We start from the raw sequence: 27,724 nt of genomic DNA on the forward strand, positions 1-27,724 counted from the left end.
TCCTTGGTTACTGCTTTATTGCTGTTTGGTTCGAGTATAGAAAATGGAAGCGGCTCTGGAAGAGCCTGTGTACAAGGTAGGAAATTATACAAACGAAGAGGAGGGAGCTAAAGAGACCGCGTTCCAGCCCAGCCCAACCTGGGCTCGGGATGGCGGGGCCGCCGGGGCGCATGCAATAAATATGGTCCGGGGCCCAAGGGAAGGGAAGGGAAGGGAAGTGGGGCACCGCGGGAGTGGGAGACCTGGCAGGCCAGGGCTCTTCGCCCTCTTGACTCCAGAACTCCCCGCCCTTGGTGGTTGAGGAAGGAAGGGTTGGCCCTGGGGCTAGTGCCACTTGTGCAAAATGAGGAACTTCACATTATCAGTCCCGGGGTGAGTGGGAGTGGGGGTGCGGGGGGCCCTCCGGCCGGCTCAGTCCCCTTCCCACTCCCCAACTCTGCCCGATGCTCCGACCCCAGCGGGGAGATTCACAGTGAGAATGGGTGTGGTCGCAAGGGCCGGAGGTAGGGCTAGGAGTGCCCCGACAGTGACACCCCTCCCCCTCTAAGAGCAGCGCGGAGCCGGGGGAGGGGGCCGACGAACCACAGGAAGAGGCGGGGAGGGGCCTGGGGTCTCCTTTGGTCAAAGCTGATATCAAAAATATAAATTTCCCTTACCCCGTCCCACCCCCGTCCCGGGGTTTTCCCCCGACCCCCGAGCTAAGGCACGAAGCAGTGAGGCCAGGTGAGGCCGCCGAGAGGTGGAGCCGCCACCGCGGCGACGCTGCAGTTGTCCCGGGCACGGCTGACCTGCGCGCCGCCCCCACCGCTCCCTGGGGTGCGGGCCAGGGCCGCGCAGCAGCGACAGAGCGGGCTGGCGAGGGGCGCTCTAGGTGGGAGAGAAACGGTCGATGGTCCGGCCGTCGGGCCCGGCCGCCAGGTGAGCGCCCTGGCTCAGCACCTCGGCGGCCTTGTCGGGGCTGAGGCCCAGCTCGGCCGTGAACTTGGCCAGCGGGTAGAGGCTCTCCAGCGCCACCTTGGGGTCGTGCAGGAAGTGCGTGGTCTGCGCCAGCAGCTCGGCCGCGGCTGCCTTGTCCTGCTGCTTTAGGCTCAGCTGCTCGGCCGTGAGGCGGGCCACAGCAAAGACGCCCTCGGGGAAGTCGAGCTTGCCCTTGCCGTCGGGGCCGGGGACGCCGGGGAGCCCCCCCAAGCCCGCCAGCGCCCCGGCCGCGCCGGCCGCGCCCCCCACGGCGTGCATCTTCATGTGGCTGATGAGGTTGCGTTGCTGTGCGAACTTGCCGCCGCACACCTGACACTCGTAGGGCTTCTCGCCCGAGTGGATGCGCATGTGCTCGGTGAGGCGGTACTGGCGCGTGAACCGCATGCCGCACGCGTCGCACGCGAAGGGCTTGAGGCCCAGGTGACTGCGCATGTGGCGCGTCATGGTCCCACGCTGCGTGAACTTCTTCCCGCAGATGGTGCACGGGTAAGGCCGGGTCAGCCAGTGCGTCTTCTCGTGCTGCCGCAGCGTGGCCGGGTCCTTGTAGCTCTTGTCGCACGACGCGCAGCGGTAAGGCCGCAGCAGCTCTCCCAGGCCACCCGGTGTCCCGGCCACCTTGTCCCCGCCGCCTCCAAAAGGGGGTCCTAGGCCGGCAGCCCCAGCGGCCACTTCGGCCGCCTCGGCCCTGCCGTACAGCGCTTCCTCCTCCTCCACGTGAGCCTCCACGTGCGCGTTCAGCTGCTCAGAGCTGGGGAAGCCCTTGCCGCACGGGATGCACACGTACAGGTTGTCACCGAAGCTCTCGGGTTCGCCATAGGCCAGGTGCGGGCACGGGTAGCCCTCCAGGTGGCCGCCGGGCGGGCTGGGGTCCTCGCTGCTGCCTGTCTCCTCGCTGCTGCTCTTGTAGTCGTCGCCGTCGCCGCCTGCGCCGGGCCCGTCCAGGCTGCCAGGGTAGCGCGGCGGCGGCGCCAGGCCGAGCGGGGGCCCCCCGGGCGAGATGGCCGCGTCCCCACCACGCTCTTCGCAGCGCTCGCTGGGGGAGCCTCGCTCCCTGCCCAGCTCGTCGCCATAGCTACCCAGGCCCGGCTCGTGCTTCATCCAGCGATAGAGGAGACTAGGCCCGTCGGGGCGGCCGGGGGGCTCGGGTCCCGGGCTGCCGCTGCCGCCGCGAAACGGGTCGGAAGGCGGTGCGGCCTCCTCCAGCTTCTGGAAGGGCAGCGGCGGCAGGGACGGCAGGGCGAGCGGCGGCTCCTTGTAGGCGGCGGGGCCGGCGCTGGGAGGGCTGTCCGGGCGCGGGGGCAGCTCGCGCTCAACCAGCGGCCGCTCTGGCGCCGCGGAGCCCGGGGGGCTCTTCTTGGACAGGTCCAGGCCACAAAGAGGGGAGCAGCGGCGCTCGGAGGCACAGAGTGCGGCGGCCGGGCCGGGTCCCGAGGCGTACAGCTCGGCGCAGTGCGTGTTGACCCCGGCCTCGGGGCCCGAGGGCGGCTCCGCGGCAGACGGCGGCGGAGGCCCGGCCGGGGACGGGTAGCAGGCCTGGATGACCGGCGTGGCGGCCCGCAGGCCCCGTCCCGGCCGACCGTAGGGCGCGTAGCCGCCGCCGCCGCCGCCGCCGCCCCGCAGGTGGCAGTACTTGCCGTGGCGCTTGAGGCGCTTCTTGCACAGCGCCACGAGGTCGGGGATCTGCAGGTAGCTGGCGGCGGCCAGCACGGCGCCCAGGCTCGGCTCAGCCCCCGGGGCCACGGCCGCGGCCGCAGCCGCCTCTGCGCCGTCCGCCAGGCGGCCGGTGTAGATGAAGTCCAGCACCAGGCGGAACACGGCCGGGCTCACCATGTCATGGTCCAGGTTGAGCAGGTTGTCATGCACCACCAGGGACTTGAGGTAGGCGCTGCTGGCCGCTAGCACGTTCTTGTGCGCGCGGAAGAGGGCGTTCTGCACCACGATGATCACGTCGCACAAGAAGCCCTTGGTGCGCTGGTTGTTGAGCTGCAGCAGCAGCTGCCTGGAGTGGCCGGGCGCCTCCATCGTGTCCAGCATCGTCTGCCCAGCACACTCTCCTGCGGGGACACACACCGGCCGGGTGAGAGCCGTGCGGCGCCCTGGCCGCCTGCCCCCAGCCCAGCACTTCGCCCCCTCCAATTCCCCTTCCCTCAGCTGAGCGGGGGCATCAGCCCTGCGGCCTGGGCACCGGCGAAGGACCGGCCCCCCTCTGGAGTGGGAGCCCAGGCCGGCCCGCCCAGACCAGGAGAAGGAGCGGGAGGTGAGCGACCGCCGGTGGAGGGGAGGCCAGGCCGGCCTGCATGCCCCAGGGCACCTGGCTGGGTGCTGGGGCTTCCGAGGAGAAAACTGTTCAGGCGAAGTGACCCTTTGGGAGACAGTTACCCGATTTAAGTGAAATGTCCGCTTCAGGAAAAGTCATTCAGGGCGGAAAAGTTTGCCCAAGTAGGGAGAAAGGGAGCCGAGGAACCAGCGCCTCCCGCCTCGGGAGAAGTTGCCCCAGTTGGGGGAAGTGATTCGGAGGAGGGGAGAGCGGTGCCCGCCCTGGCGCCGCCCTGGCCGGGGGCTGTCAACCCTCGGTCGGGGCCCGGGCGGCGGCCGCGCGGGGAGCGGAGGCAGCGGCTGCCGTGGCGGGCAGAGCGCGAAGGCCGGGCCCGGCGCGGGGAGGGCGTTATATCGGGGCAGGAGGCTGAGGCAGGAAGCAGGTGGGGGGGAGGGGGGAGCCACGCAGCTCCCAGGGGAGGGAGGGGGCAGCGCCCCGGGCGGGCACGGCGCACAGCCGGCTGCGGCCCTGACCCGGGCCTGCGCCCCACCCGCATCCCGGCCTCGGCCTGGGCCCTACACGCGCGGGCCCGGCGCCTCCCTCCGCGGCTCCCCCGGCCCCTTCTCCCCCGGAACTCCGCCGCCCCAAACTTGGGGAAAAGTTTTCCAACTGCAGACAGGGCGGGAGGAGTGCGCCGGCCCCAGGCCCTCGGCTCGCGGCCCCCAAATCCGGCGGCAGAGCCCGGAGCCGAGCCCTGAGCTCCCCTGCCCGCTGCTCGCCCGCCCGACCCCGTTCCCCTTCTGGCCCGCGGGGCCCCGCGGCCCGTTACCTGCGGCCCTGGAGGGCCGGGCTCCCCTCCCCGCGGCGGTGGCAGCTCTTAGCCGATGCCCCACCCGCCGCTGCCAGGCCCCGAGCTGTGCCAGGGCAGCGCCCCTGCCAGCCTCGCCCGCCAGCTCCCCTTCCCTTCCCTTCCCCTCGCCTCTCCAGCCCATGTGCGGGCAGAGCTGGCCCCGGGGCCGCTGACCCCGCCGTGAACCCGGCGCGGAGTCGCGGCCCGGCGGTCCTGAGTCCGACAGGGACGACACCCGGAGCCCTGAACGCCAGCCGCCAGCCGCGATGGGGCACCCGCGCCAGAGGATGCGCCCGAGGCGGCCGACGCACGAGGACGGGGCTGTCCCGGGCCCCCCGTCCCTCCCGGTCCCCGGCTCGAGGACCCACCTGGGGGGCATGTCGAAAGCCCCGGGCCCGGCTGCCGGCGGATCCAGGGGGGACGTGGCTGCGCTGCCCTCCGCCCGCCGGGCCCCCGGTCGGTCTGTCCTGCTGGTCCGTCCTCCCCGCGTCCTGGTCGCGTCTCAGCCCCGCCGCGCTTTCCGCACACTCTTATCTGGAGCGGCCCGGGCCGGCGGGCGCTGCTGCGGCTATAGCGCCACCTCGCGGGCGCGCAGAGCTCTGCGGGGCAGGCCGCTGTCTTCCTCCCGCGCACCTGAGCTGGAGGCGCACAGATGCTGAGCCGGCGGGGAGGGGCCCACCCTATCCACAGGTTCGCCCTCCCACCTGTACCCACCAGGGATCCCGACCCCGGACACGCGAGCCCCGGAAACCCTGGAGCTTTCAGCTGAGCGCTCCCGTGTACGTATTTCTAGGCTCACAGCCCCAATTCGGAAGAGTCCTGCTTGCAGACACCGGACTCGGGTAGTGGGGGAGAGGTTATCCTGGGCAGGAGTAGCCAAGCTCTCCTGGAACTCTCCGTAGACATTACTGTACGGCACTGTCCACTTGGACGCACTCCCCAACACACCCACCCTCACTCAGGCGCATGGATTCGGTGTGCGCGGCATAAACCGGTTTGTCCCCAGCCCTCTCCAGGCACTGGTACTAGCAGGCGCGCACGTTTCCAGACGCACACCCGCCCCTTCCCGCAGCCCTGGCGCTCTGGGATACTCCAGGGGCAGCCACCTAGTGCCCTCCGGGAACCTGGGCACAGGTGTTACCCACACAGCCCGCCCTCAACTTTCGGGGCTCCTAAAGGAACCCACGACGAGTCATCAGGGCGACTGGAAATGGCTGGACAGCGCCTCCGGGGGTCCGCAGAAGTAACCCCGGGGCCCTAGAATCCCCGTGTACGCCGTTTTGAAGAATCCCACGTGAACTTTTTCTCCAACCCACCCGCTCGAAGGAAACAACAGGGGCGCCTGCGGCTGGGACCCTGCAAGGCCCCGCACCCCACGTGAAGGTCAGGTTTGTATGGGTGACGTCTCTTCTGGGAGGAAGGGGACCCCGAATGGTGCGCCGCTGCGCGCACTACTATTCCGGAAGTGGCCCCGTGCGGCCTCGCCGCGCACCAAGCCTCCTGCGAACGCCGGATCTCCGCGGCCCACGCTCCGCCTCCGCCCCGCACCTCCTGACCCCCGCCCACACGCGGCGTGGAAGGGGGGGGGTCCCCGAGAACTCCGCTGCTTCCGATTGGCTGCGCCTCCCTCCGCCGCGGAGCGCGAGGGGCTGGGGCGCAGCGTTACCATGGCAACCGATGAGGTGCGCCCGAATCCCGTCCCTCTGAGGCCTTGGAGAGCTTAGCAACCGTGCTCGCCGCCCCCCGCGCTGTCCTCTGGCCCCCATGGCCCCGCCAGAGGTACCGGCTGAGTCACCGGGAGAGGGGCAGCGGGCGCGGCTACCAGCGGCCCCCGAGCGACACCAAGGTCTCGGGCGCCCCCCGGAGGCTCCCTTTGCAGCGCAGGCGACTTCACGCCTTCGGTGCCTGGTAGAGGCTTTGGTCCAAACAAGTCCGCCTGATTCCCGCCGCTGCCTGAGTCCGCCCCATGTTCTGGATCCATCTTACCCACGCCCTCTCCCATGTCTCCTCATAGCATCCTCACTTTAGAAGCAGTGAGGTCCCAAAGAGGAAAACGGAGGCCTCCGGAGCTGCCGGTCTCTAGGGAAGGCGGACCCCAACATCTTGGCCGAGGGACGTGCTGCGGCCTGAGGTGGAAGTTACGGAAGTTACGGAGTGCTGAGGGGAGGTGGGGAGGCTCCTCAGAAGGGCTCCTAGAGCTGGGCTTTGACGGATGAATAGGAGTTCTCCCACCGTGTAGGAAGGCATTTGTGAATAATGGAACCCCTGGGACAAAGGCTAGCGGCAAGAAAACGGGAGCTCTAGGAGGCTAAATCCAGACTATGCAGGGCCTCTCTGACCCCATCTCTTATCTTTTTTCCTTTTGATAGAGTCAGATCCCCCCTACTTCCAAAGAGCCCCTCCGTCCCATGTACTGTGCATTGCTAACCTGCCACGGGGGTCTGCCGTACCCACAGTCTTTATTCTTCAGCTCCCCAAGTTATCTTACTACCCCTATCCCCCATCCTCAAGCCCTAATTGCATCTGTAAGGGAGGGTCTCACAGTCCTGCCCCAGCCCAGGCAGTGAGAAGACCTCCTTGCCCTCCCGTGGACTTAATTCCTCCACCCTTCTCTCCCTGCCCGCTCTTCCGGCCATGCCATGCACAGCCCTTCCCATCCTGGTCCAGCTCCTCGTCTGAACACTCTCCTCCCATTTAGACCCTTCCTCCATCTCGATGGAGCCAGGCTGGGCCAGGACCATGCATTTCCCTGCTCCTAACCAGGGGAACTGCCCCACAAGTCATGGGCTCTCCCTGACAATTCTGGCATCCAGGAACACTAACTCCTCCAGGAAACGGTCCTTCTCATCCCCTGGGGGCCCCTCTTGGCCAAAGTGCGGGTCTCCTCCACTTTCTATCACCCTAACATGAGCTCTGGGAGCGTCCATCGTGCCACAGATGGTCCGAAGGTGGGTCCTGGCTGCCAGGCTCTGGACCGTGGCACTGACAGCCTTTCCTCTCTCTCTTGCTGAGGCTGCCCATTTCTCTCACTCCTACCTCTGGCGCGTTCCCCCAGCTCCCTCATAGAGGATCCCTTTGCTCATCATTTCTGGGGAAGTTGGCCCACCTTCCCCAACTTCTCTGCCTTCCCTAGGGTCTCCAGTTCCTGGGTGGTACCTGAACCCCCGCTGGGCCTTCCCTCCCAGGCCCAGGCTCCTCCGCTAAAGACTCCTGGGCTACCTCGGGCTCCCCTACTCTTCTCCTGGCCCCCGATGCCACAGCCCTAGCGGCGCCCCAGGCTCCCAAGGGAAACCAGCTTCCTCTCCTGCACACCCCGCAGGACGAGAGGGTGGCGACACCGCAGTGGCCTTGCGGGGTGTGACGGCAGAGCCCTCAGGTCCAGGAACTGAGAAGGGGGAAGGGGCTGCCAGGTGAAGACCCCCCAGGAGCCGCGGGGCTCCGGAAGGAGAGCGTGAATAAGCACGAAGGGCCCGCCGCGCCCCCCAGCGCCGCCTCCCCGGCACCCTGGCCCGCGGTTCCGGAAAATTAACCCTTTGTCAGCGGGGCAGGGGCGCGGCTCCCCCCACCCCGCCGCTGCTTCCGCGCCCCTTCCTCCCCTCCCGGTCGCCTCGGTCCCCACCCCCCGCCTCGCCACTATAAATAGCCCCTTTTCCCATTTCCTAAATTCCCCGCTGACGTCGGCAGCGCGTCAGTGTGTAGGAGCCGCGGCCGCATGAATGAGCCGCCGCACGAGTACTACGCGCGCCTATAAAAGCCGCCGCGCCGGCCAAGCTGCGGGAGGCGACCGGGCAGTGGCGACGCGGCCCGCCAGGTAAGCGGGACGGACCGGCCGCGGAGGGACAGATGTGCGGACATGGACGGGAAGGCGAGGAAGGGACGGGCAGGCGGCGGGTGGGGCGGCCCCTCCGGGGTGGGGACGGGGGCGGGCGGGGGGCACCAGGGTCCCCTCGCGGCTGTGGAGCCGGGGCCAGAGACGACACGAGCCCGCGCAGCACCTGCCGGCGCCCGATGGAGACGCAGCAACTTCGGAGGAGCATCGAGTGGAGGACCGACCTCGGAGACCCCCCCCGGCTTTCTTGGGGCTCCTGCGCCATCCTCCCAGGAAAGTGGGGCGAAGGTGCTGGCGCCCCAGGAGACGCGCCCCTCCTCTCCCTCCCTGCGGCGCGGTGACTCAGCCTCGCTGCCCAGGCCGGCTGAGCGGGGGTGCAGGCGACAGACGGACGCCCACCCCCGCCTCCTCGGCCCTCCTGAGACCCCCGCCCCGCATGGCGCCGGGCGCCCCTCCCCGGCCGGTCCCGTCCAGCGGGTCCCGTGGCGCCCACGGCTTCCCGCCTCTGCGAGCGGAGCTGTCCTCTCAGGACCGGGGGGCGGGGCCTCGGCAGGGCCCGCCCCGCCCCCGCCCCCGCCGGAAGTGCCCCCTCTGGGACATCTTTGACGTCACGGCCCTCTGACGTCAGGGGCCGCGTGCCTGGCCGCCAGCGCCGGGCGGGACAGGGCGGGAGACACGGGGGAGGCGGAGCAGCAGCGCCCCCAACCGGGGCGACCGGGGCACCCCGCCCGGACAGCGCGCCGGCACCTTGGCTCTAGACTGCTTACTGCCCGGGCCGCCCTCAGTAACAGTCTCCAGTCACGGCCACCGACGCCTGGCCCCGCCCCAGGACCGCGGCCCCGGCCGCCGCCGCGCCCCGGGACCCCCAGCCCCCGTCCCTCAGGGCCCCGCCCCCGGCCCGCTACCCGCGCCGCCGCTGTCCGCGGTGCTGATCAACGCAGGCGCCGCCATCGGGCCGCCCCGTCCGGGTCCCTAGGGACTGCGAGGGGCGGCGGCCCACGCCCGCTCCTCAGCTCCCACTGCCCCGCCCGGCCCCCCGCGGCCCTGACGTCAGCCCGCCCCGCGCTGGCGCTGTCCGCGCGCCCCGCCCCCGCGTCTCCAGGGCAACCGTGGCTTTCGATTGTTACTGTGGGAACTGGAGGTAACAGTCTACAGCCATGGTCGCCCCGCAGCACGCCCACGCGCCGCGCCACGCCGCGCCCCGAGCCGCGGGCGGGAGACGCGGAGCAGGAGGAGGCGGGGGCAGCGAGTCAAGATCCCACGTGCCCGCGCGGGTGGCAGGAGGTGCTGCGCGGGGTGGCGGCCTCCCGGGGCTGGCAGCTGAGTCCACCGAGGCTCGAGCGCGCGCGCGGCCTGCGGAGTGTGTCTGGCGGCCCGACTGAGGCCGTGCTGTCCTCCCGCACAAGGTATCCCATCCAGGGCTCGGCGAGAGAAGGGGTCGGGCTGGGACTCGGGTTCTTTCGATTTCGGTGGGAGGGAAGCCACTGGGACCAGGAGGCTTGGAACAAGGTTTGTCTCCTGGGACCTGAAGACAGTAGAGGGAGGAGTTTTCTGAAAACCTCCACAGCCCCGTTCTTCCAGGAACTCCCAGCTGAAGTGGGCGTTGGGCGAAGAGTAAATTAAACCCTTGAATCCCTTTCCTGATAGAGCCACAGCCTCTCCACCCTCCACCCCCCTTTTCCCTCTGAGCTAGGAGGATAAGAAGGGTCCCCAGCCCTCTGGAAGCCAGTGCGTTTGTAAAGTTAACCTGGTCCCCGAAGCGTCTCAACAGATCAGCATGCCCACCTCAGCCTGTCTCTAGGTGTTGGATTCCAATTTGAGACAGTTTCTCAAATTAGCCCTAAAGAGGAGTGAATACCACAGGGTTGAAGTCCTCTGGTGCAGGTGTAGTGTGAACAAGGACCTCTAAAAATATTGTGTGTGTTGCCTGCCACTGCCAACATCACCCACTGCAGGGGATGTCTATTGAATATCAGGTGTGAGACTTGCCCAGAGATAGTGTTGGGAATGGTTAATGCAACCCAGCCCACCACACGTTAATCCAATTTTTCTTAACGTCTCACGCCCCACTCCCCCCGCTTCACTCCCCACCCCGCGCCTTTGTGAAGGATTTCTAAGACACTCGGTGCCGGTTTTCCAGCTAATCAACACCCACGTGCTAGCCATCCCACCTCCCCAGGGCCCCGAGGTCTTGCAGATTAAAACGCACTTGCTTCTGGGTTCCAGTGGATGTCAGTGGGTGGACTGCAGTGTACTGCTGGGTGTAGTGCTCTGGGAAGCCGGAGGTTCAACCTGGCACCATCAGCAGCTGGTGGTTATTTAAGGGGCCATGTTCTGTTTCCGAGCTTTCTGCAAAAAGGGATAATAATCGCTTCTCTTCGGCAGGTGCATTGTGAGGATTAAATAGGATCATGTAAGTAAAAAGCCGAAAACAGCAGAAAGTTATTTTGATCTTAAGTATTCCGTTAGGCTACTACATGTTTGTGAGGGGGTGGTGTTGGGAGGGGACCCGAGCTCTGGGCACTTAGGCAGAATGAACGGGATGTGGGGGGTACACCTTGAGCTTTAGGCTATATTTATTGTCTAATATATGTATAATCTATATTATATATGTTATACATATTTTCTTTTTTCTTCTGAGACGGTCTCACTCTGTCACCCAGGCTGGAGTGCAGTGGCACTATCTCGGCTCACTGCAAGCTCTGCCTCCTGGGTTCACTCTGGGCCTGGGGCTTTTGAGGGGGTTCCTTGCTAAGGGGGCTCTCTTTCCTAAAAGCTTTAGGAATTCAAGGTGGAATCAGAGGTAGAAAAGAGAAATGGTTGGGATGTTCTGAGAAGAGGTCAGTGTGGTCAGAGGGGAAAGAACCAGAGGATTGACCGTACAATGTCAGGGTTGTTTAGCATCTTAGAAATCATTTAGGGGCCGGGCATGGTGGCTCAGGCCTGTAATCCCAGCACTTTGGGAGGCAGAAGTGGGAGGATTACTTGAGCCCAGGAGTTCCAGAGGAGCCTGGGCAATACAATGCAACCCCTATCTCTACAAAAAAGAAATAAAGGAAAGAAGAAAAAAAAAAAGAAAATTAGTTGTGCACACCTGTAGTCCCAGCTACTTGGGAAGTTGAGGTGGGAGGATTGCTTGAGGCTGGGAGGTCGAGGCTGCAGCAAGCCGTGATTGTGCCACTGTACTCCAGCCTGGATGACAGAGTGAGACCCTGTCTCAAAAAAAAAAAAAAAAAAAAAAAAAAAAAAAAAAATCTTTAGGGCTGGGAGACATGGCTCATGCCTGTAATCACACCATTTTGCGGGGGTGGGCCGAGGCTGGAGGACTGCCTGAGCCCAGGAGTTCGAGACCAGCCTGGGCAACATAGTGAAACCCCATCTCTTTTTTTTTTTTTTTGAGACGGAGTCTCGCTCTGTCACCCAGGCTGGAGTGCAGTGGCCAGATCTCAGCTCACTGCAAGCTCTGCCTCCCGGGTTTATGCCATTCTCCTGCCTCAGCCTCCCGAGTAGCTGGGACTACAGGCGCCCGCCACCTCGCCCGGCTAGTTTTTTGTATTTTTTAGTAGAGACGGGGTTTCACCGTGTTAGCCAGGATGGTCTCGATCTCCTGACCTCGTGATCCGCCCGTCTCGGCCTCCCAAAGTGCTGGGATTACAGGCTTGAGCCACCGTGCCCGGCCGAAACCCCATCTCTTAAAAAAAAACAAAAAAAAAAGCCAGTGTGATAGGTGGCACCTGTAGTCTCAGCTAAGCTACTCAGGAGGCTGAGGCGGGAGGATCACTTGAGCCCAAGAGGTTGAGGCTGCAGTGAGCCATGATCCTGCACCCGGTGACAGAGGTAGACCCTGTCTTAAAATAATAATAATACTCCAGCCTGGCCAACATAGTCAAACTCTGTCTCTACTAAAAACACAAAAAATTAGCCAGCCATGGTGGTGCTTGCCAGTAATTCCAGCTACTCAGGAGGCTGAGGCACTAGAATCACTTGAACCTGGGAGGCGGAGGTTGCAGTGAGCCGAGATCGCACCACTGAACTCCAGCCTGGGTGGCTGAGTGACACGCCGTCTCAAATAACAATACTAATGGTACCTACCTCGTGAAGCTGTGAGATTAAACATGAAGTTGTGAGGTTTAAGCTATATATATATATAGCCTAATATATATAGTTATATATATATATATATATATATATATTTTTTTTTTTTTTTTTTCTGAGACGGAGTCTTGCTCTGTCGCCCAGGCTGAAGTGCAGTGGCATGATCTTGGCGCACTGCAACCTCCGCCTCCCAGGTTCAAGCAATTCTTCTGTCTCAGCATCCTGAGTAGTTAGGACTACAGGTGTGTGCCACCACCCCCAGCCAATTTTTGTAGTTTTTTTTTTTTTTTTTTTTCTGTTTTTCTTTTGGAGACAGGTTCTATCTAGCTCTGTCTCCCAGGCTGGAATACAGTGGCACAATCACAGCTTACTGCAGCCTCAAACTCCTGGGCTCAAGTGATCCTCCCACCTGAGCCTCCTGAGTAGCTGGGACCAAAGGTGCATGCCACCACACCCAGCTAACTTTTAAATTATTTGTAGAGAGGGAGTCTTACTGTGTTGCCAAGGCTGGTCTTGAACTCCTGGGCTCAACTGATCCTCATGCCTCAGCCTCCCAAAGTGCTGGGATTACAGGCATGAGCAATTGCACCTGGCCCTAAATTAGGCAACATTAAAGCTCTTGCTTATTACAATGTCTGCTATACAGTTAGTACTCAATAAATGCTATTCTGGCCGGGCGCAGTGGCTGACGCCTGTAATCCCAACACTTTGGGAGGCTGAGGTGAGCAGATCACTTGAGATCAGGAGTTCGAGACCAGCCTGGCCAACATGGCGAAACCCCGTCTCTACTAAAAATGCAAAAATTAGCTGGGAGTGGTGATGCATACCTGTAGTCCCAGCTACTCGGGAGGCTGAGGCAGGAGAATCACTCGAACTCGGGAGGTGGAGGCCGCAGAGAGCGGAGACTGTACCACTGCACTCCAGCCTGGGTGACAGAGCGAGACTCCGTCTCTGAATGAACGAATGAATGAATGAATGAATGCTATTCCTATTTCTATCCTTCGGACCTAATTTTCTTTTGCTATAAACTGAAAATGTTTAACCAGTGATTCTTCTGGGGAGCTTGCTCCCCTCCCTGGTGGGTTGCATGAGACTCACACTAGGGGTTTTTTCAAATAACACACCCTCAGCAGAGACTTTTCTTCAACCCCTAAGGCAGTGGTTTTTCAAATACCCTGCTTGGGAATGATGGGGGCAATTTGCCAAAATGCAGATTCCTGGGTCCCAGTGAATCTGACTGAGTACATCTGGAGTTGGCCCCATAATTGAAGTTGGTTTTTTTTTTTTTGAGACGGAGTCTCCCTCTGCCACCCAAGCTGGAGTGCAGTGGCACAGTGTCGGCTCACTGCAACCTCCACCTCCCGGCTTCAAGCGATTCTCCCACCTCAGCCTCCCAAGTAGCTAGGATTACAGGTGCATGCCACCACACCCAGTTACTTATTATTATTATTTTTTTTTTGAGACGGAGTTTTGCTCTTGTTGCCCAGGCTGGAGTGCAACAGCGCCATCTTGGCTTACTGCAACCTTTGCCTCCCAGGTTCAAGCGATTCTCCTGCCTCAGCCTCCCGAGTAGCTGGGATTACAGGCATGCGCCACCATGCCCAGCTAATTTTTAGCAGAGACAGTTTTTCTCTGTTAATCTGGCTGGCCTCAAACTCCCGACCTCAGGTGATCCGCCCACCTCGGCCTCCCAGAGTGCTGGCATCACAGGCATGAACCACCGCGCAGGGCCAGAATTCAGGTTTTAACAAATGATCTGGATGTAAATTGTACACAGACTCTGTGCATTGAGGGTGGGGAGAGGGCACAACCCCCTAAGAGTCTCTCTTGCTCCTGGATGGCATGATGGGAAGTGACCTGTTCCACTTGTTGAGAACTAGTGGACGCCATGTTTCCCTCTAGCTTGGACACTATGGTTCTCAGGAGGAATCCTCACCCCGACCAGGAGCCCTTCTGCTCCACCTACTACTGCTGGGCTGTGCCCACCCCACTTCTAATGTTAAGCCTTGGCTTAAAATTCACTCCCCAATATTTCTCCCCCTCTCGCTACTTTCATCCTCAATAATCCCAAGCAGCTGGGTATGCAAGTCATGTTCACCTCTTGGGACTGTGCCCAAGGGGGCAACCTCTGACTGCCATGAGGATATGGGAGCCCTGAACTGCAAATCTATCATTTCCAGAGAAGCCAGAAATCTGGATTTTTCTGTGCAATTTCTGAAACTTTAAATCAGAAGTTTTTCTAAAATTCAATGGGTCAGATACCAGTCTGTGTAATCAATGAATCCCCAAATCTCCTTTTGCTGAAGGAGAAGTTTCCTTAAAACAGCAAGGCAGAAGCCAACTGCAGCAAGGGAGAACCACCTCCCACCCCTCCCCACACACACTTTCCACACCCAATAACTGGGTCCCTGGGTGGATAATTCCTGGTTTGGTTTTGTTTTGTTTTGAATTTTGGACAGCTACTCTCTGTAGTGAGGAACCTGGAACTTTCGGTAACCTAAGGGATATCGGTCTGGTTGTCAGAAAAATGGGCTGGAGTATTTGTACTGTGTCCCTGACCACAATTCCCGCTCAGTTGCTTAGCTCCCTGGCAACGATGCCTGGGGGCTAAACAGGAGTTGGTGTGATCTTCCAGAAAAAGAACAGGCTTCTTGTCTTGCAAAGGCAGGAAGTCAGAAAACAGAGTGTGGGGGGAGGGAGGGGGGTGGCTGTCAGGTGGCACTGGACATGGGAGGCAAATCGTTAAGAGTGGGCAACTGGCCAGGTGAGGTGGCTCACGCCTCTAATTCCAGCACTTTGGGAGGCTGGGACAGGTGGATTGCTTGAGCTCACAAGTTGGAGACCATCACACACAAGATGGTGAAACCCTTCTCTACAAAAAATACAAAAATTAGCCAGGCATGGTGATGTGCACCTGCAGCCCCAGCTACTTGGGAGGCTGAGGTGGGAGGATGGATGGCTTCAGCCCAGGAGGCGGAGGCCATCAAGACGGTGCCACTGCACTCCAGCCTGGGTGATAGAGTCAGACCTTGTCTTTATTTATTTTCAGATGGAGTCTCTCTCTGTCGCCCAGGCTGGAGTGCAGTGGCACAATCTCGGCTCACTGCAAGCTCTGCCTCCCGTGTTCGAGCGATTCTCCTGCCTCAGCCTCCCGAAGTGGCTGGGACTACAGGCGCCCACCACCACGCCCGGCTAATTTTTTGTATTTTTAGTAGAGACGGGGTTTCACCACGTTAGCCAGGATGGTCTCGATCTCCTGATCTTGTGATTCGCCCGCCTCGCTCGGCCTCCCAAAGTGCTGGGATTACAGGCATGAGCCACCGTGCCCAGCCCAGACCTTGTCTTTAAAAGTAAAGAGGGGGGCCGGGCGCGGTGGCTCAAACCTGTAATCCCAGCACTTTGGGAGGCCGAGACGGGCGGATCACGAGGTCAGGAGATCGAGACCATCCTGGCTAATACGGTGAAACCGTCTCTACTTAAAAATACAAAAAACTAGCCGGGCGACGAGGCGGGCGCCTGTAGTCCCAGCTACTCGGGAGGCTGAGGCAGGAGAATGGCGTAAACCCGGGAGGCGGAGCTTGCAGTGAGCTGAGCTGAGATCCGGCCACTGCACTCCAGCCTGGGTGGCAGAGCAAGACTACGTCTCAAAAAAAAAAAAAAAAAAAAGTAAAGAGAAGAAAGAGTGGGCAATCCTAGCTAGGTGTAGTGGCTCAGGCCTATAATTCTAGCACTTTGGGAGGCTGAGGCAGGTGGATTGTTTGAGCTAAAGAGTTTGAGATCAGCCTGGGCAACATGGCAAAACCCTCTCTCTACAAAAAAATATAGAAATTAGCCAGGCATGGTGGCGCATGCCTGTAATGCCAGCTACTCAGGAGGCTGAGACAGAATTGCGTGAACTCAGGAGGTCAAGGTTGCAGTGGGCCAGGATCTTGGCCAGTGCTCCCCAGCCTGGGTGACAGAGTGAGCCTGTCTCAAAAAAAAAAAAAAAAAAAAAAAAAAAAAAAAAAAAAAACTCAACAATCCTCAAAGTATCCAAGAACAACTAACTATACTCCCCAAAGAGAAAACCAGCTGGATTGCTTAGGCCTTGGCTGTAGTCACTAAAGAATGGCATCAATCTCAGAAACCCTGAAGATGGGATCAATTTAGGAAGAGGCTGTTTATTCTGTACTGTCTCTGGCCTCCACCCAAGGTCTGGCATCAACCACCCTTCAAGCTCATAGTTCAGCGAGGTTAGAGCACTTAGGGAGAAGCAGGGAACACAGCCAGGTTTTGAGAGAAGACCACCACACAACTCTCGGTGATCTGGGTAGAGAAGACTGAACTGCTACTGTGGTTCAGGCAGCCTTGCAGGTGATGTCTTCCCAAAACTTCTCAGATGTATATTCCTCCCTGATTGTGCCACTGAGGCCTCCTTCCCTTCAGTTTGGGCCTTCAAACTTCCACCAATAACGTGTCAGTATGTGCACCCATGCACGAGCTTGTCCTGGGACTCACAACTGGAAACATCTCCCTGCTTGGTGCTGCCCATAAGACCATGTAGATGGCCAAGAAACCGACTTCCATTATAAAATTTTGTGTGTGTGTACTAGGAAAAAGATGCTCAAAATCGAAATCACCACTTTATTATGTGGCAGTCACCATGGTGCCAGCCTCTGTCTTCCCCAGGTCACCCTCCTAATCCAGGGCTCTCCATTTTCATGTTTGAGGTTCACAAGTCAATGTCCATTAAGGCCTTGTGCTCCCCTTGTCTTCAATACAAGGCAGGGCCCATATAATTTGGGTCTCAAGAATTGATAGTTGTCTCTTAACTGGTCCTAGTGAGGCGCACTCACAGCAGTGGAGGGCCCTGGGAGGGCACAGATGACGGAGGCTACCCCAAGAGGAGCTGGATGTAGGAGCAGAGACATTTCTTATCTTTCACTCTGCAAACTGGTCCAAGAACTTGAGGTAGGCCTGACGCTGGGATGCAGCTGCTGGAATGAAGTGGCCACCAGAGTGGGTGAGGGTAATGGCTCCGGGGAATCGGCTGGCCAATTGCATACTTTCCTGAGAGGGGATGACTTTGTCAGTGTCCCCGAAAACATGCAGTGAAGGCAATGACAAGGGCCTTTGCAGGATGGATTCCTTGAACCCAAGGCCCCGGGGACAGAAACCAGATACCAAGATGATAAACCGTGGCAAGGGGAAGCGGGGATCGCCTGCCTGGCCCAGGGCACATACAAAGGCTGCTAGCGCAGCCCCTTGGCTGAAACCAAGAAGGCCGTCAAAAGGCCCCAGCCTGTTGAGTGCCTGTGCCACCATCCCCAGGGATTCCTCCAGGCCCCTGCATACGGCGGGCTCTTCCAATGCGGAGAAAACGTCCGCCTCCTGCTCTGAAAACCACCAGCCTCGAGGCTGCTCCTCTGGAGGGCAGGACCCTACAGCGATATGGGGAAAGAGGATGGGATTAGGGCATGGGAGGCTCCAGGAAGGAAAGAAATGAGAAAGGGCGGGAGGGTTCCAGACCACAGGAAAAGAGGGAATTGACGCGAAAGTCTGGGGGAAATGAGAGGCGGGGAATGGATTGGCCTGAACAGGAGACAGCGGAGGAAGACGACGAAGGCGGAAGCCTGGGAGGACAGGCTGCAGTTTGAGCAAGAGGGTATGGGTATGGGGGCGAGAAACGAAGGGTGTGGACTGGGTGGGAGGAATGAGGGTGGACGCAGGGTGGGGGATGCTGAGGGGTGTCGAGGGGACGAAACAAGAGGGAGAAAACAGTGTATTTCCGGAGCAGGGCTTGTCTCACCGAAGTCTGATCTGGCGCCCTCGGGGCCCGGGGCGTCGGGGACCGGGTGCGGGCCGCTGAGGCACACGAGCCCTGCGCGACCCCGCAGCGCCTTCCTCAGCGCCCCGGTCTTCTCGCGGAAGCCCCGCTCGCTCTGCCGGAAGCCCGCCAGGCACAGGACCCGCAGGGGTCGCTGCGCAGCCATTATGACCGGCAAGGAGCGACGGAAGCACCGGAAGCGGTCTTTCCCCGACCGGAAGTAGAATGCAAAGGGCGGAGCCAACCGCCCGCAACACCCCGAAGGCGGGCCTCGGAGCGCCAAGGCGTTCCCATGACAACGGCAAAGAGCGTGGCGCAGCCAGAGCAAGGGCGGATACCTGAGGCCCCGGAGCTTGTCAAGGAGCAAGCGGCGCCACCTTCTTGTCTCTGCAGCTGCAGTCCTCGCAAGCCACGGCTGAAGGGGGATGCGTGGACCCCTCCTGCACCTGAGGTTGCAGACTTTGGTCAGGGTCTCGTTTCTGCGACCCTGCATTTCCCTCCGCTCCGCTCCTGTGCATTTCCCGCCGCGGTCGCAGGGCGGCGGCCTCGGCTCGTGTCGCCAGGGAGGCGGCCAGTGCCCAAGCGCGGTCTCTCCTCCCTCCTGGCAGCCCCCGCCTACCTTCCCCCGCGCGGGTCGGCCCGGGGTCTGGGGACGCCGGTCCAGGCCGTGGTTCACCGTCCAGGGCCCCAAGGAGCTGCCAGCGTAGAAGTCCATCGGGTAGGGCTGCTGCCAGGGAATGTCCCTCAGAGCCACGGCCGCCTAGGGGAGGGGTGCGGACAATCACATTTGCCAGTGTTTCTCTGCTCCTGGATTACTGAATTCAGTCCTCACGATGGCCTGTGAAGGGCACACTGTCCCCTACCACAGAAGGGAAATGTGTGGTTCAGAGAGGTTCAGGGCCTTGCCTGAGGCTACACAGCTAGGAGGTGACTCCGTTGGAGAAATGGAGACAGTCAGCCTCCGGAATCTATGAACATAGCGAAATGCTGCCCACCCACACCACTCCACTGCGGACCTCGCCTTTGAGAACCATGTCTAAAACCCACTCTCTCCCAGAGCTTGGTGTTACCTCATAGGGTGTCAGCAGCGGCTTGGGGAAGGCTGTGCCCCAGTCAATGGAGAGACGTGGACATGCCACCTGCACCCACCTGAAAAGGGAAGCCAGGTCAGACCCTAGGAAGGGCCTCCTCTGCCAGCAGCATGCTGAAGACCATGACAGTGCCCCAGCACACCCATTCATTAACAGGCTTTATGAATCCTAAAGTAAAGACAGTGACCCACTGCTGTTTGGAATACCGTATTCTTGTGTGTTTTCTCCTGTTTCCTCTGCCGAAAGCTTTCCAGGGCAGCTCACTGATGATAGTACCCCCAGAACCAAATTTAGTACCTGGTACAGGGCAGGTGTCAGCCACCACTCAAACGCATCTCACAAGGACAAACGTGATGCTGCCATTGTCTCTGAGCCCCAGAGTCCCAAAGCAGGGATGACCCAGTTAGCCCTCCCAGGGAGGTCTCTGTAAACATTAAAATTCCATGGCTAGGCCTGGCGCGGTGGCTCAAGCCTGTAATCCCAGCACTTTGGGAGGCCGAGACGGGCGGATCACGAGGTCAGGAGATCGAGACCATCCTGGCTAACACGGTGAAACCCCGTTTCTACTAAAAAATACAAAAAACTAGCTGGGCGAGGTGGCGGGCACCTGTAGTCCCAGCTACTCGGGAGGCTGAGGCAGGAGAATGGCATAAACCTGGGAGGCGGAGCTTGCAGTGAGCCGAGATCCAGCCAGTGCACTCCAGCCTGGGCGACAGAGCGAGACTCCGTCTCAAAAAAAAAAAAAAAAAAAAAAAAAAAATTCCATGGCCATGGAAGCAATTCCTGTTGGCTCAGCCTTCAAGACGAGATGGGCAAGACCCAGCTTCTAAGCTTCTTTACCCGGTCATAGCCAAGCAAGTAAGGTGGGGAAACTCACACATCCACCTCGGGAAGTAGGCTAAGCTTGCTGGGGAAGATCTCAGAGAGGAGCAGCCTCACGAAGGAAAGGCCCAAGGCTTGGAGTCGAGATTCCAGGTGCTGTTGGGAGAGGGAGACAGGGTGGGGGTCACCTGGTCAAGCAGCCAAAGCTGAACCTGTGGCCTACAGGTTTTCCCAGCTGTGTTCCCAGCCACTGCCCTCCTCCAGAGGCTGTCCTGAGCCCACTGACCTCCAGGATCTTAGGACTGCCCTGGCGGCCCAGAGTGCCCAGAATAAGGCCCCAGGACTTAGCGGAGCGGGCGGTGGCTATGGCTTCCTGGCGAGCGGCCCGCATGCGCTGGTGGTCATAGTGCTCTCTGGACAGGACTTTGCTGTACGGGTCATACCTGGAAAAGCAGCAGTCAGGGTCACAGTGCAGCCACCGTGGGGACTACGACTGTGCACACAGCTCCTGACTCAGCCCCGTGGGCTCCTGAACCTTTAGGCCCCACGGGCTCCTGAACCTTTAGGCCCCACACAGGTAATTAGGAACAGAGGCAAGAGCGGGGATTGTCATTAGGAAGACCTGTCCCACAGCTGGGGCAAACACAAGAGACGGCAGCTTTAGGATCTCAGTGGAAACCCCAGGAGACGGGTACGCAACAGCAGCCCTGGAGCTAATGCCCAGATCCAGGGCCCAAGTGCCTCAGACCCTTAGGGCTGGTGGCTTAGTGGCCAGGAAATGGGGATGCAACCCATTGAGGGCCTCAGTGGCAGGGAATCTCACCCCACACCAGCTGGTCAGCCCAGCCCGGCCCAGCCCATACCGGTAGGCTGGGACATTGGGGTTGGCAACCATGACAGACTCCAGATGGAAGCGGCCATCTCCAAGATACCTGCAGGGGTGGAAAGGAGGCTGTAAGTGTGGTTTGGGGCAGCAGAAGAGGCACTCGCTGGTTTAGAAGTCCACAGGGCTGGCCGGGCATGGTGGCGCACGCCTGTAATCCCAGCACTTTGGGAGGCCGAGGCAGGCGGATGACGAGGTCAGGAGATCAACACCATCCTGGCTGGCAAGGTGAAACCCCGTCTCTACTAAAAATACAAAAACTTAGCTGGGCATGGTGGCATGCACCTGTAGTCCCAGCTACTGGGGAGTCTGAGGCAGAAGAATCACTTGAACCCGGGAGGCGGAGGCTGCAGTGAGCTGAGAGTGCACCACTGCACTCCAGCCTGGGCAACAGAGCGAGACTGTCTCAAAAAAAAAGTCCAGAGGACTGAGTTCACGGCTGGCTGTGCTGTGACTCTGTGTAAACTGGAACAAGCCATCATTTCACCTCTTGGAGCCTTGGTTTTCTCACATGTGAGATAAGGAGTTTGAATTTGATGACTCTATTTACATAATGCAGAATCTAAGAACTGTCCCACCCCAAGCTTCTAGGGAAGAGTGAAGGAGCAGCCCGGCCATGGTGAGGCCACCTGGGGTTCTAGAGATCCTCATTTGGAAGTTGGGGAACAGATTCTCCTTTACAAGCTCAATACAGATGTGGACAGTCGTGTTCAAGTAACCAACATTTCTGGCACTGTGGAAGACAGTTTTTCACAGACACGGGTGGGAGTGGGGGATGGTTTCAGGATGAAACTGTCCCACCTCAGATCATCAGGCATTAGAATCTCATAAGGATCATGCAACCTAGAACCCTCACACACACAGGTCACGACAGGGTTTGCGCTACGAGAATCTCATGCCGCGGTGGATCTGACAGGAGGTGGAGCTCAGGCGGTCATGCTGGCTGGCCCACCCTCACCTTCCACTGTGCGGCAGGGTTCCTAACAGGCCATGGGACCAGGGGTTGGGGACCTCTGATCTATGCTGTACATGAGGTTGCAGGGCATACAACGGCTACTTTCTGCACAAACTAGCTCTTGCGCCCAGTTACTGAGTTATAATAGCTACCTCATTTTAATTTTTTTGTTGTTGTTGTTTTCAGACAGGGTCTTACTCTGTCGCCAAGCCTGAGTGATTCAATCATGGCTCACTGCAGCCTCGACCTCCCAGGCTCAAGCGATCCTCTCACCTAAGCCTCCTGAATAGCTGGGACTACAGGCATGGACACCATACCCAGCCAATTTTTCTTCTTTCTTTTTCCTTTCTCATTTTTTTTTTTTTTTTTTTTTGAGAGAACAGGGTTTCATTATGTTGCCCAGGCTGGTCTCAGACTCCTGGACATAAGCAATTCTCCTGCCTTGGCCTCCCAAAGTGTTGGGATTATAGGCATGAGCCACCACACCCGGCCAACAGCTACTGTTTATTGGACTTGTGCCTTCTATGTACCAGGCATAGACTAAGTACCTGAAGTGAATTAGTTCACGCAGTCCTGTCTACTCATCCTCCAAGATACGTATAGTATACCCATTTTACAGAAGATACAACTGAGGCTCAGGGATGTTAAGAGACTTGCCTAATATTAAACAGCGAGGAAGCAGTGTATCTGAGGCTCCACCCCAGGCTGTACCAAGTGTGCCCGCAGACATGCTGTCCCTGACAGTAGCTTCCCAGCCCTGAAGACTCCAGAGTGTGGAAGATAACCTGCCTGTGGCAGCTCCTTCTCTCCCTCTTGGAGACCACACTTCATTCTGATGAATGGCTAACACTCAGGGTGTCCCTCCCTCCAACATACACTTTGAAGCCCCCAAGGGTAGAAACTGAGTGGCGCGGGCACAGGGGGAATTCGGCTCAGGGAGCAGGGCTGCCAGGTCTGGGCTGGGGAAGGCCCTGATGTGGACCTGTCTAGGCGCAGGGATGTCAGGCCTGTGGGAACAGCCTCTGAAGCCCCAGAGGTGGGACTAAGTCAGGGAGTGTGCCCTTCCCTCCCAGACATTAGTAAGGAACAGGGCTCCCTTCTCTGGTCCCAGTCGGGGGAGCTGTCGGCTCTCACGCTGGCTGCATTCACACAACATTAAGCATTTCCATTACCTAAAATAATTAGGCGGCAGGAGACACACTGCTTCTGCTTGTTAGCTGTCCGGATGGTAAATTAATGGGGCTGCAGCCTGGGCGTGCCCATCCATCTTCTCCAATTACATTCCCACCATTTCCAGCCCACCCTCATCCCCCGCATCAGGCCCTCTGACTCCTGTCCCCACCCTGCACAGCCTTCTGGGTGGTGGACTGGGCAATGGAGAAAGCGACAGTAAACCTGAAGTCTGGTCCCTGTTTGGTCCCCACCTTGCAGTGTGACCTTGGGCAGGTAAGGAACATTAGATTTGATTTCCTTCCTGGATGATGAACCTCAGGCTCCCTCCCAGGATACACTCATGTCTCTAGGACTTACTTGGCCCCCATTTTTAACTTACACAACGGCCTCCACTTCTTTGGGCAGTCGGGGGGATGTGCAGCCCAGAATCTCTCCAGGGGACAGGGGCTTGCACTGTGGGACACTCACACGGTACTCAGCTTTCAGCTCCTGGGCGGCTGCCTGTAGGAATGACAAGGGAAGGGAAGCCAGTGGCTGGGGCAGGAGAGCCAGGGCTGAGAAACAGCCTGGAGCACCTGGGGATCCAGCAACAGCCAGAGAGTGGCTGCTGTCCACCCTGCGGGAGGCCGAGGATCCTCGTTCCACTCACCTGCAAGGTCGACACAAACTGAATGGTGCTGACCAGAGCAAGGGCAGTGGCTGGGGGAAAGGTGAGGCGGAGAGAGTCCAGGAGGTGGGTAGTGTCTATCCGGATGTCCACAAAGACGTACAGCACCCGGAAGTCTTGGGCCGAGGTGTCCATGGGAACTGCGGGAGGGAGGAGTTCAGGGGCTGTTTGGGAGGCAGGAGCAGCAGAGGGTCTGGCCCAGGCTCAGGTCTCTGAGCAACCAGGCCCAGTGGCTTCAGCCTGGGGGTAAAAGGGTAGGGTAGGAGAAGAGGGGGTCACCGGTCCCCTAGAAGCTCCTTCTCAATCGGACGTCTCTGTCACCCGGTCAGGGCCTGGCCTGCTCTACGACCAGCAGCCTTTCAAACACCCGCATCTGGGACACAGCACAGTTGCCAAGGCAACCAAATCCAAAGGAAAGATCTACCTGCAGAGCAGGCAGGCAGAGGCCACCCCAGAAACCAGGAGGGACCTCATGTCTCCAAGCAGGACAAGAAGCCACTGCCATGGGGAAGATGAGTGTGCAGCCTGCCTCCCTGCCAGCCCCGCCACCGTCCAGATGTCCTGGCCCCGCCATACCCAGGCAACTGTGGCCGTAGTGCACCAAGAAGTCAGCTCCCAGGGCCCTCGCTGTGAAGTCATCCACACAGCAAGCCCCATAGGTCACGTCACCCATCACCATCACTTCAGCCTCCGTGAACCTGTCAGGGGGGTGGGGGGGACAGTGGGACAAGGACACAGGGAGTGGGGTGGGAGAGACCCAATGCTGGGAGGGTGTCTCAGGGCCCAGCTCCTCTCTCTCTACTTCTCCAGTTCCTTGGGTTGGCAGCTGCCACTTCTGCCAACAAAGAGTAGGAGGGGCACAGCTGCCACCTCCCCCAGCCTGGCAACCGCTCCTGGAACTGTTGCTGCACGAGGACCCTCATTCCTCTGCCCAGGCTCAGGCTGCAGGAGGGACCCCAGCCCTCAGTCCGGCACACATGGGGTCAAAAGACAGATGCCCCCTGCCCTGACTCACCCACCCAGAGCAGTGAGCACGCACACACACGCAAAGGTCCTCACTCCCATGCTGAGTGCTGCGGTGGGCATAGGTGTGGCTGTATGGATACACACAGCCCCCATCTCGCCCGGACCCCCACTCCCTCCCCATCACAGGACCCCCACTTCCTCCCCACCACAGGCAGGGCCCCCACTCCCTCCCCACCACAGGCAAGGCCCTCTCGCCTGGACCCCCACTCCCTCCCCACCATAGGCACGGCCCTTAGTGCCCAGGATGGGGGGACCCAGGCACAGGTCCCCCACAGCACATGGCGCCACCTACACGCCTCCTGCCTCAGGAAGAGGAGGCTGTGGCCAGAACACTGCCGTGGGATCGGCTGCCAGGCCAGAATCACTGGGGGAGGGGGTGGGTGGGGAAGACGTGGGTGGGGAAGACGTGGGTGGGGAAGATGTGGGTGGGGAAGACCCTGTACCCCTAAACTTACCTTAGGAATGGAGGAGAACCCCCTCTTTCTTGGAAGAGACTCACACTTGGGGTGTGGAGCCTGGCTCAGTGACTGGGGTCCCCCCATCCTTCCCCTGGGGGTGTGGCAGTGGAAGAGTTGAGCTCCTGCTAGTCACCCCCTCCTCCACCCCCTTCCCCAAATCAGGCTGTGCCCAGAAGCAGATTATTCAGCTCCTTAGAATGCAGCCCAGGCATCTGAGTCAGCCAGAGCACTTAATTTTTTATAGATTAAAATGTATGCAAATTGGCCTGAGCCCCAGAGAGCATCCCCAAGGGGCAAGAGAGTAGGAGCAGGGAAGTCAGTTTGTGGTAACAGGATTGGGGGGGAGGAGGCAGCAGGGGAGGGGGAGGGGGCAACGGGGGGGAGGGGGGAGCAGAGGAGGGGGAGGGGGCGGCAGGGGAGGGGGGAGCAGGAGAAGGGCAACAGTGGAGGGGGAGGGGCAACAAGGGAGGCAGGGGGAGCAGGGGAGGGGGAGCAGGGGAGGGGGAGCAGGGGAGGGAGAGCAGGGGAGGGAGAGCAGGGGAGGGAGAGCAGGATGGGACAGCAGGGCAGGAGGATGGGGGAGCAGGGGAGGGGAAGGGGGAACAGAGGAGGGGAAGGAGGAGCAGGGGAGGGGATGGGGCAGCAGGGGAGGGGGAGGGAGCAGGAGGGGGGGCAGAGGGGGGAGAGGGGGAGGGGGCAAGAGGGAAGGGGGAGGGGGAGCAGGGGAGGGGGATAGGGGAGCAGGGAAGGGAGGGGGAGGGGGCAGCAGGGGAGTGGGAGGTTCCCAGCATGGGATGACCTCCCCTTTCTTCGTTCCCCTCCCCTGTTCCTGTGCTGGTTCCAGATGGCTAAGCTCTCACCCTCCCCACCAAGGATGGCTCATTGTATTGCAGAACCTTACAGTGACAGGGGTAGGATGTAGAGGAACTGAATACCTTCTCCCGGACACCTCCGTGCTCCAAACCCATCCTTGCTCTACTTCTCCAAATGTGCCCGAGGAAAAGGTGCCCCCGCCGCGCCCACCGGCAGACCTCTCCCTGACCACTCCGCACATTTCAGGGGCAGCTTGGAGCATTCCCAGGTTCCTCCCTGGGTCCTACCACCTGCTCTGGCGCAGCTTTGAAGACACTGGGATTGGTTTCTTTCTCTGTCCCAAATGTTTAGGGAGGAGAGATTTGCAGGGACACGCAGGGCCTCAGCAAGCTGGAGATCTGTTTCGGGTTCTCCCTTAGTGTGTGCATGGTTGTGGGAGGGAAAGGGGGACGGTGGAGGTCCAGAAGGAAAACATGCCCGCCACCCGGGCATTACCCACCCGGGTAATGAGCATAGGGGATGGGAGCAGCCTGGCTCAGCCTCTTCTTCAGGGTCCCAAACCTCACCTTTCCAAGATATCCACAATGGTACAGGCAAAGAGGAGGAGGCCTTCCGGCATTTGCAAGGCCACTGTGAGACAGAGCAAAGACGTGAGGCATGGAGGGCTAGGAAGGGGCTGCAAGGGGGATGCTGTCCCATCTGGGCCAGGCAGCCCCCCACCCCCACCCCAGCTCAAGGATCACGGGCTCACCCTTCTTGGCCTGGGCTTGTTGGATCCTCCAGATGGTCTTGGGGATCTCAAAGTTGTAGTTGGAAGGCAGGACCTGGATTGCCGCCTGCAGCTGGGGGTTCTTCAGGATCTCAGGGGGGATCTGACTGGCCACACGGCCCCGAGGGGCCCGAACTAGAATGGATACAAGGCCTGAGCTGGTGTCTGTCTTTGGCTGCAGCCAGACTGAGGTGGAATAGGTACCCCTTTTCAGGGTCTGTCAGTGCCCCCACTCAAGCATAGAAATAAAAAATTTTGAGTCATCTCAAGAAAAGTCCCAGGCCTCTTAGCTAGCCCTATAACCAGCAATTAGGGAAGTCAGTAACTTGCTAAACAAGAAGATAATAAACAACAGTCACTCAAGTCAGAGTCATGAGATGTCTGGTTCCCCATAGGAACTAAAGAGAACATCTTGACATATATCCCTAAGTCATTTTTCAGAAACCAGGACCCCCCACCAGATGAAAAATGCCAACTAATTGCTGTCATGTAAGACCTAAGACAGACTGAAGCCAGAAAGTAGGTAAGAAACTTCCAGAAATTCCCCAGCCCTTAATTCACTTTAAAGACCCCCTGCAGCCCAGCCTTTAAAAAGCCAGGCGGCAGCTCACGCCTGGAATCCCAAAGTGCTGGGAGACTGAGGCGGGCGGATCACGAGGTCAGGATATTGAGACCATCCTGGCTAGCAAGGCGAAACCCGTCTCTACTAAAAATACAAAAACTTAGCTGGGAGTGGTGGCGGGCGCCTGTAATCCCAGCTACTCAGGAGGCTGAGGCAGGAGAAGGGCGTGAACCCGGGAGGCGGAGCTTGCAGTGAGCCAAGACTGCGCCACTGCACTCCAGCCTGGGCAACAGAGCGAGACTCCATCTCAAAATAAATAAATAAATAAATAAAATTTAAAAAATAAAAACCCTTTGCTTGTAAGCCATCAGGGAGTTTAGGTCTCAAGCCTTAGCTGCCCAGTCTCCCTGCTTGGCGCCTTACCATAAATGGTTGTTCTCTCCCTGCAAATCTCAATGTCAGTATTTGGCTTTGCTTTGTGAGGACGGGGAGACCCAAGTTGAGTTCAGTAACAAGACCCAGCTAAGCTGTTAACTCCACCGAGTTTAAGGGCCAGATCCAGACACCAAGGGGGTTGGCCCAGCTTTCGTTGTCACTGAATTCATCCCGAAGGTAGAGACAATTCATTAAGCCAGAAGGTAACCAGTGTAATTTCCATGTTGTGAGATTACTGGGAATGGAAGACTTGAG

The 27,724-nt window shown here is 59.6% G+C and overlaps 4 protein-coding genes across 7 annotated transcripts in view; 1 reads left to right on the plus strand and 3 right to left on the minus strand.

Moving 5' to 3' along the window:
- On the minus strand, positions 1–22,495 carry HIC1 (HIC ZBTB transcriptional repressor 1). 3 transcript variants are annotated; one of them, XM_010388505.2, is made up of 3 exons: positions 22,485–22,495; positions 4,454–5,536; positions 1–3,032 (listed from the first exon to the last, which is right to left on the minus strand). In XM_010388505.2, the coding sequence occupies exon 3, from the start codon at positions 3,010–3,012 to the stop codon at positions 868–870; it is 2,145 nt and encodes a 714-aa protein (XP_010386807.1). In that variant the 5' UTR covers positions 3,013–3,032; positions 4,454–5,536; positions 22,485–22,495; the 3' UTR covers positions 1–867. The 3 variants fall into 3 exon arrangements, with proteins under 3 accessions (XP_010386807.1, XP_010386808.1, XP_030778632.1); XM_010388506.2 differs by lacking the exon at positions 22,485–22,495 and having other exon boundaries at positions 4,454–4,723; positions 5,402–5,470; XM_030922772.1 differs by lacking the exons at positions 4,454–5,536; positions 22,485–22,495 and adding an exon at positions 3,358–3,544.
- Positions 8,094–8,890, plus strand: LOC115894938 (cleavage and polyadenylation specificity factor subunit 6-like). Its single transcript, XM_030924102.1, has 2 exons — positions 8,094–8,202; positions 8,565–8,890. The coding sequence occupies exons 1-2, from the start codon at positions 8,094–8,096 to the stop codon at positions 8,888–8,890; spliced, it is 435 nt and encodes a 144-aa protein (XP_030779962.1).
- DPH1 (diphthamide biosynthesis 1) overlaps positions 16,150–27,724 on the minus strand; it is a 13,778-nt gene continuing 2,203 nt past the window's right edge. Inside the window, exons 3-15 of one of the 2 annotated variants that reach the window (XM_030922775.1) lie at positions 26,455–26,607; positions 26,270–26,333; positions 25,826–26,117; positions 23,983–24,104; positions 23,389–23,546; positions 23,119–23,240; positions 20,592–20,660; positions 20,015–20,171; positions 19,784–19,884; positions 18,886–18,964; positions 18,435–18,575; positions 18,154–18,261; positions 16,150–17,429 (exon numbers count right to left, since the gene is read on the minus strand). In XM_030922775.1, coding sequence (XP_030778635.1) covers positions 18,172–18,261; positions 18,435–18,575; positions 18,886–18,964; positions 19,784–19,884; positions 20,015–20,171; positions 20,592–20,660; positions 23,119–23,240; positions 23,389–23,546; positions 23,983–24,104; positions 25,826–25,965 — 1,179 coding nt within the window. In that variant the 5' untranslated portion in view covers positions 25,966–26,117; positions 26,270–26,333; positions 26,455–26,607 and the 3' untranslated portion in view covers positions 16,150–17,429; positions 18,154–18,171. The remainder of the gene's footprint in view (positions 17,430–18,153; positions 18,262–18,434; positions 18,576–18,885; positions 18,965–19,783; positions 19,885–20,014; positions 20,172–20,591; positions 20,661–23,118; positions 23,241–23,388; positions 23,547–23,982; positions 24,105–25,825; positions 26,118–26,269; positions 26,334–26,454; positions 26,608–27,724) is intronic. The other variant, XM_010388504.2, reaches the window with a different exon arrangement.
- On the minus strand, positions 16,619–18,154 carry OVCA2 (OVCA2 serine hydrolase domain containing). The gene is made up of 2 exons (XM_010388502.2): positions 17,798–18,154; positions 16,619–17,429 (listed from the first exon to the last, which is right to left on the minus strand). Exons 1-2 carry the CDS (start codon positions 17,979–17,981, stop codon positions 16,930–16,932), a joined length of 684 nt encoding a protein of 227 aa, XP_010386804.2. The 5' UTR covers positions 17,982–18,154; the 3' UTR covers positions 16,619–16,929.

Source organism: Rhinopithecus roxellana, chromosome 19 (assembly GCF_007565055.1).
Source record: "Rhinopithecus roxellana isolate Shanxi Qingling chromosome 19, ASM756505v1, whole genome shotgun sequence".
In the NCBI taxonomy this organism is placed as follows: domain Eukaryota; kingdom Metazoa; phylum Chordata; class Mammalia; order Primates; family Cercopithecidae; genus Rhinopithecus; species Rhinopithecus roxellana.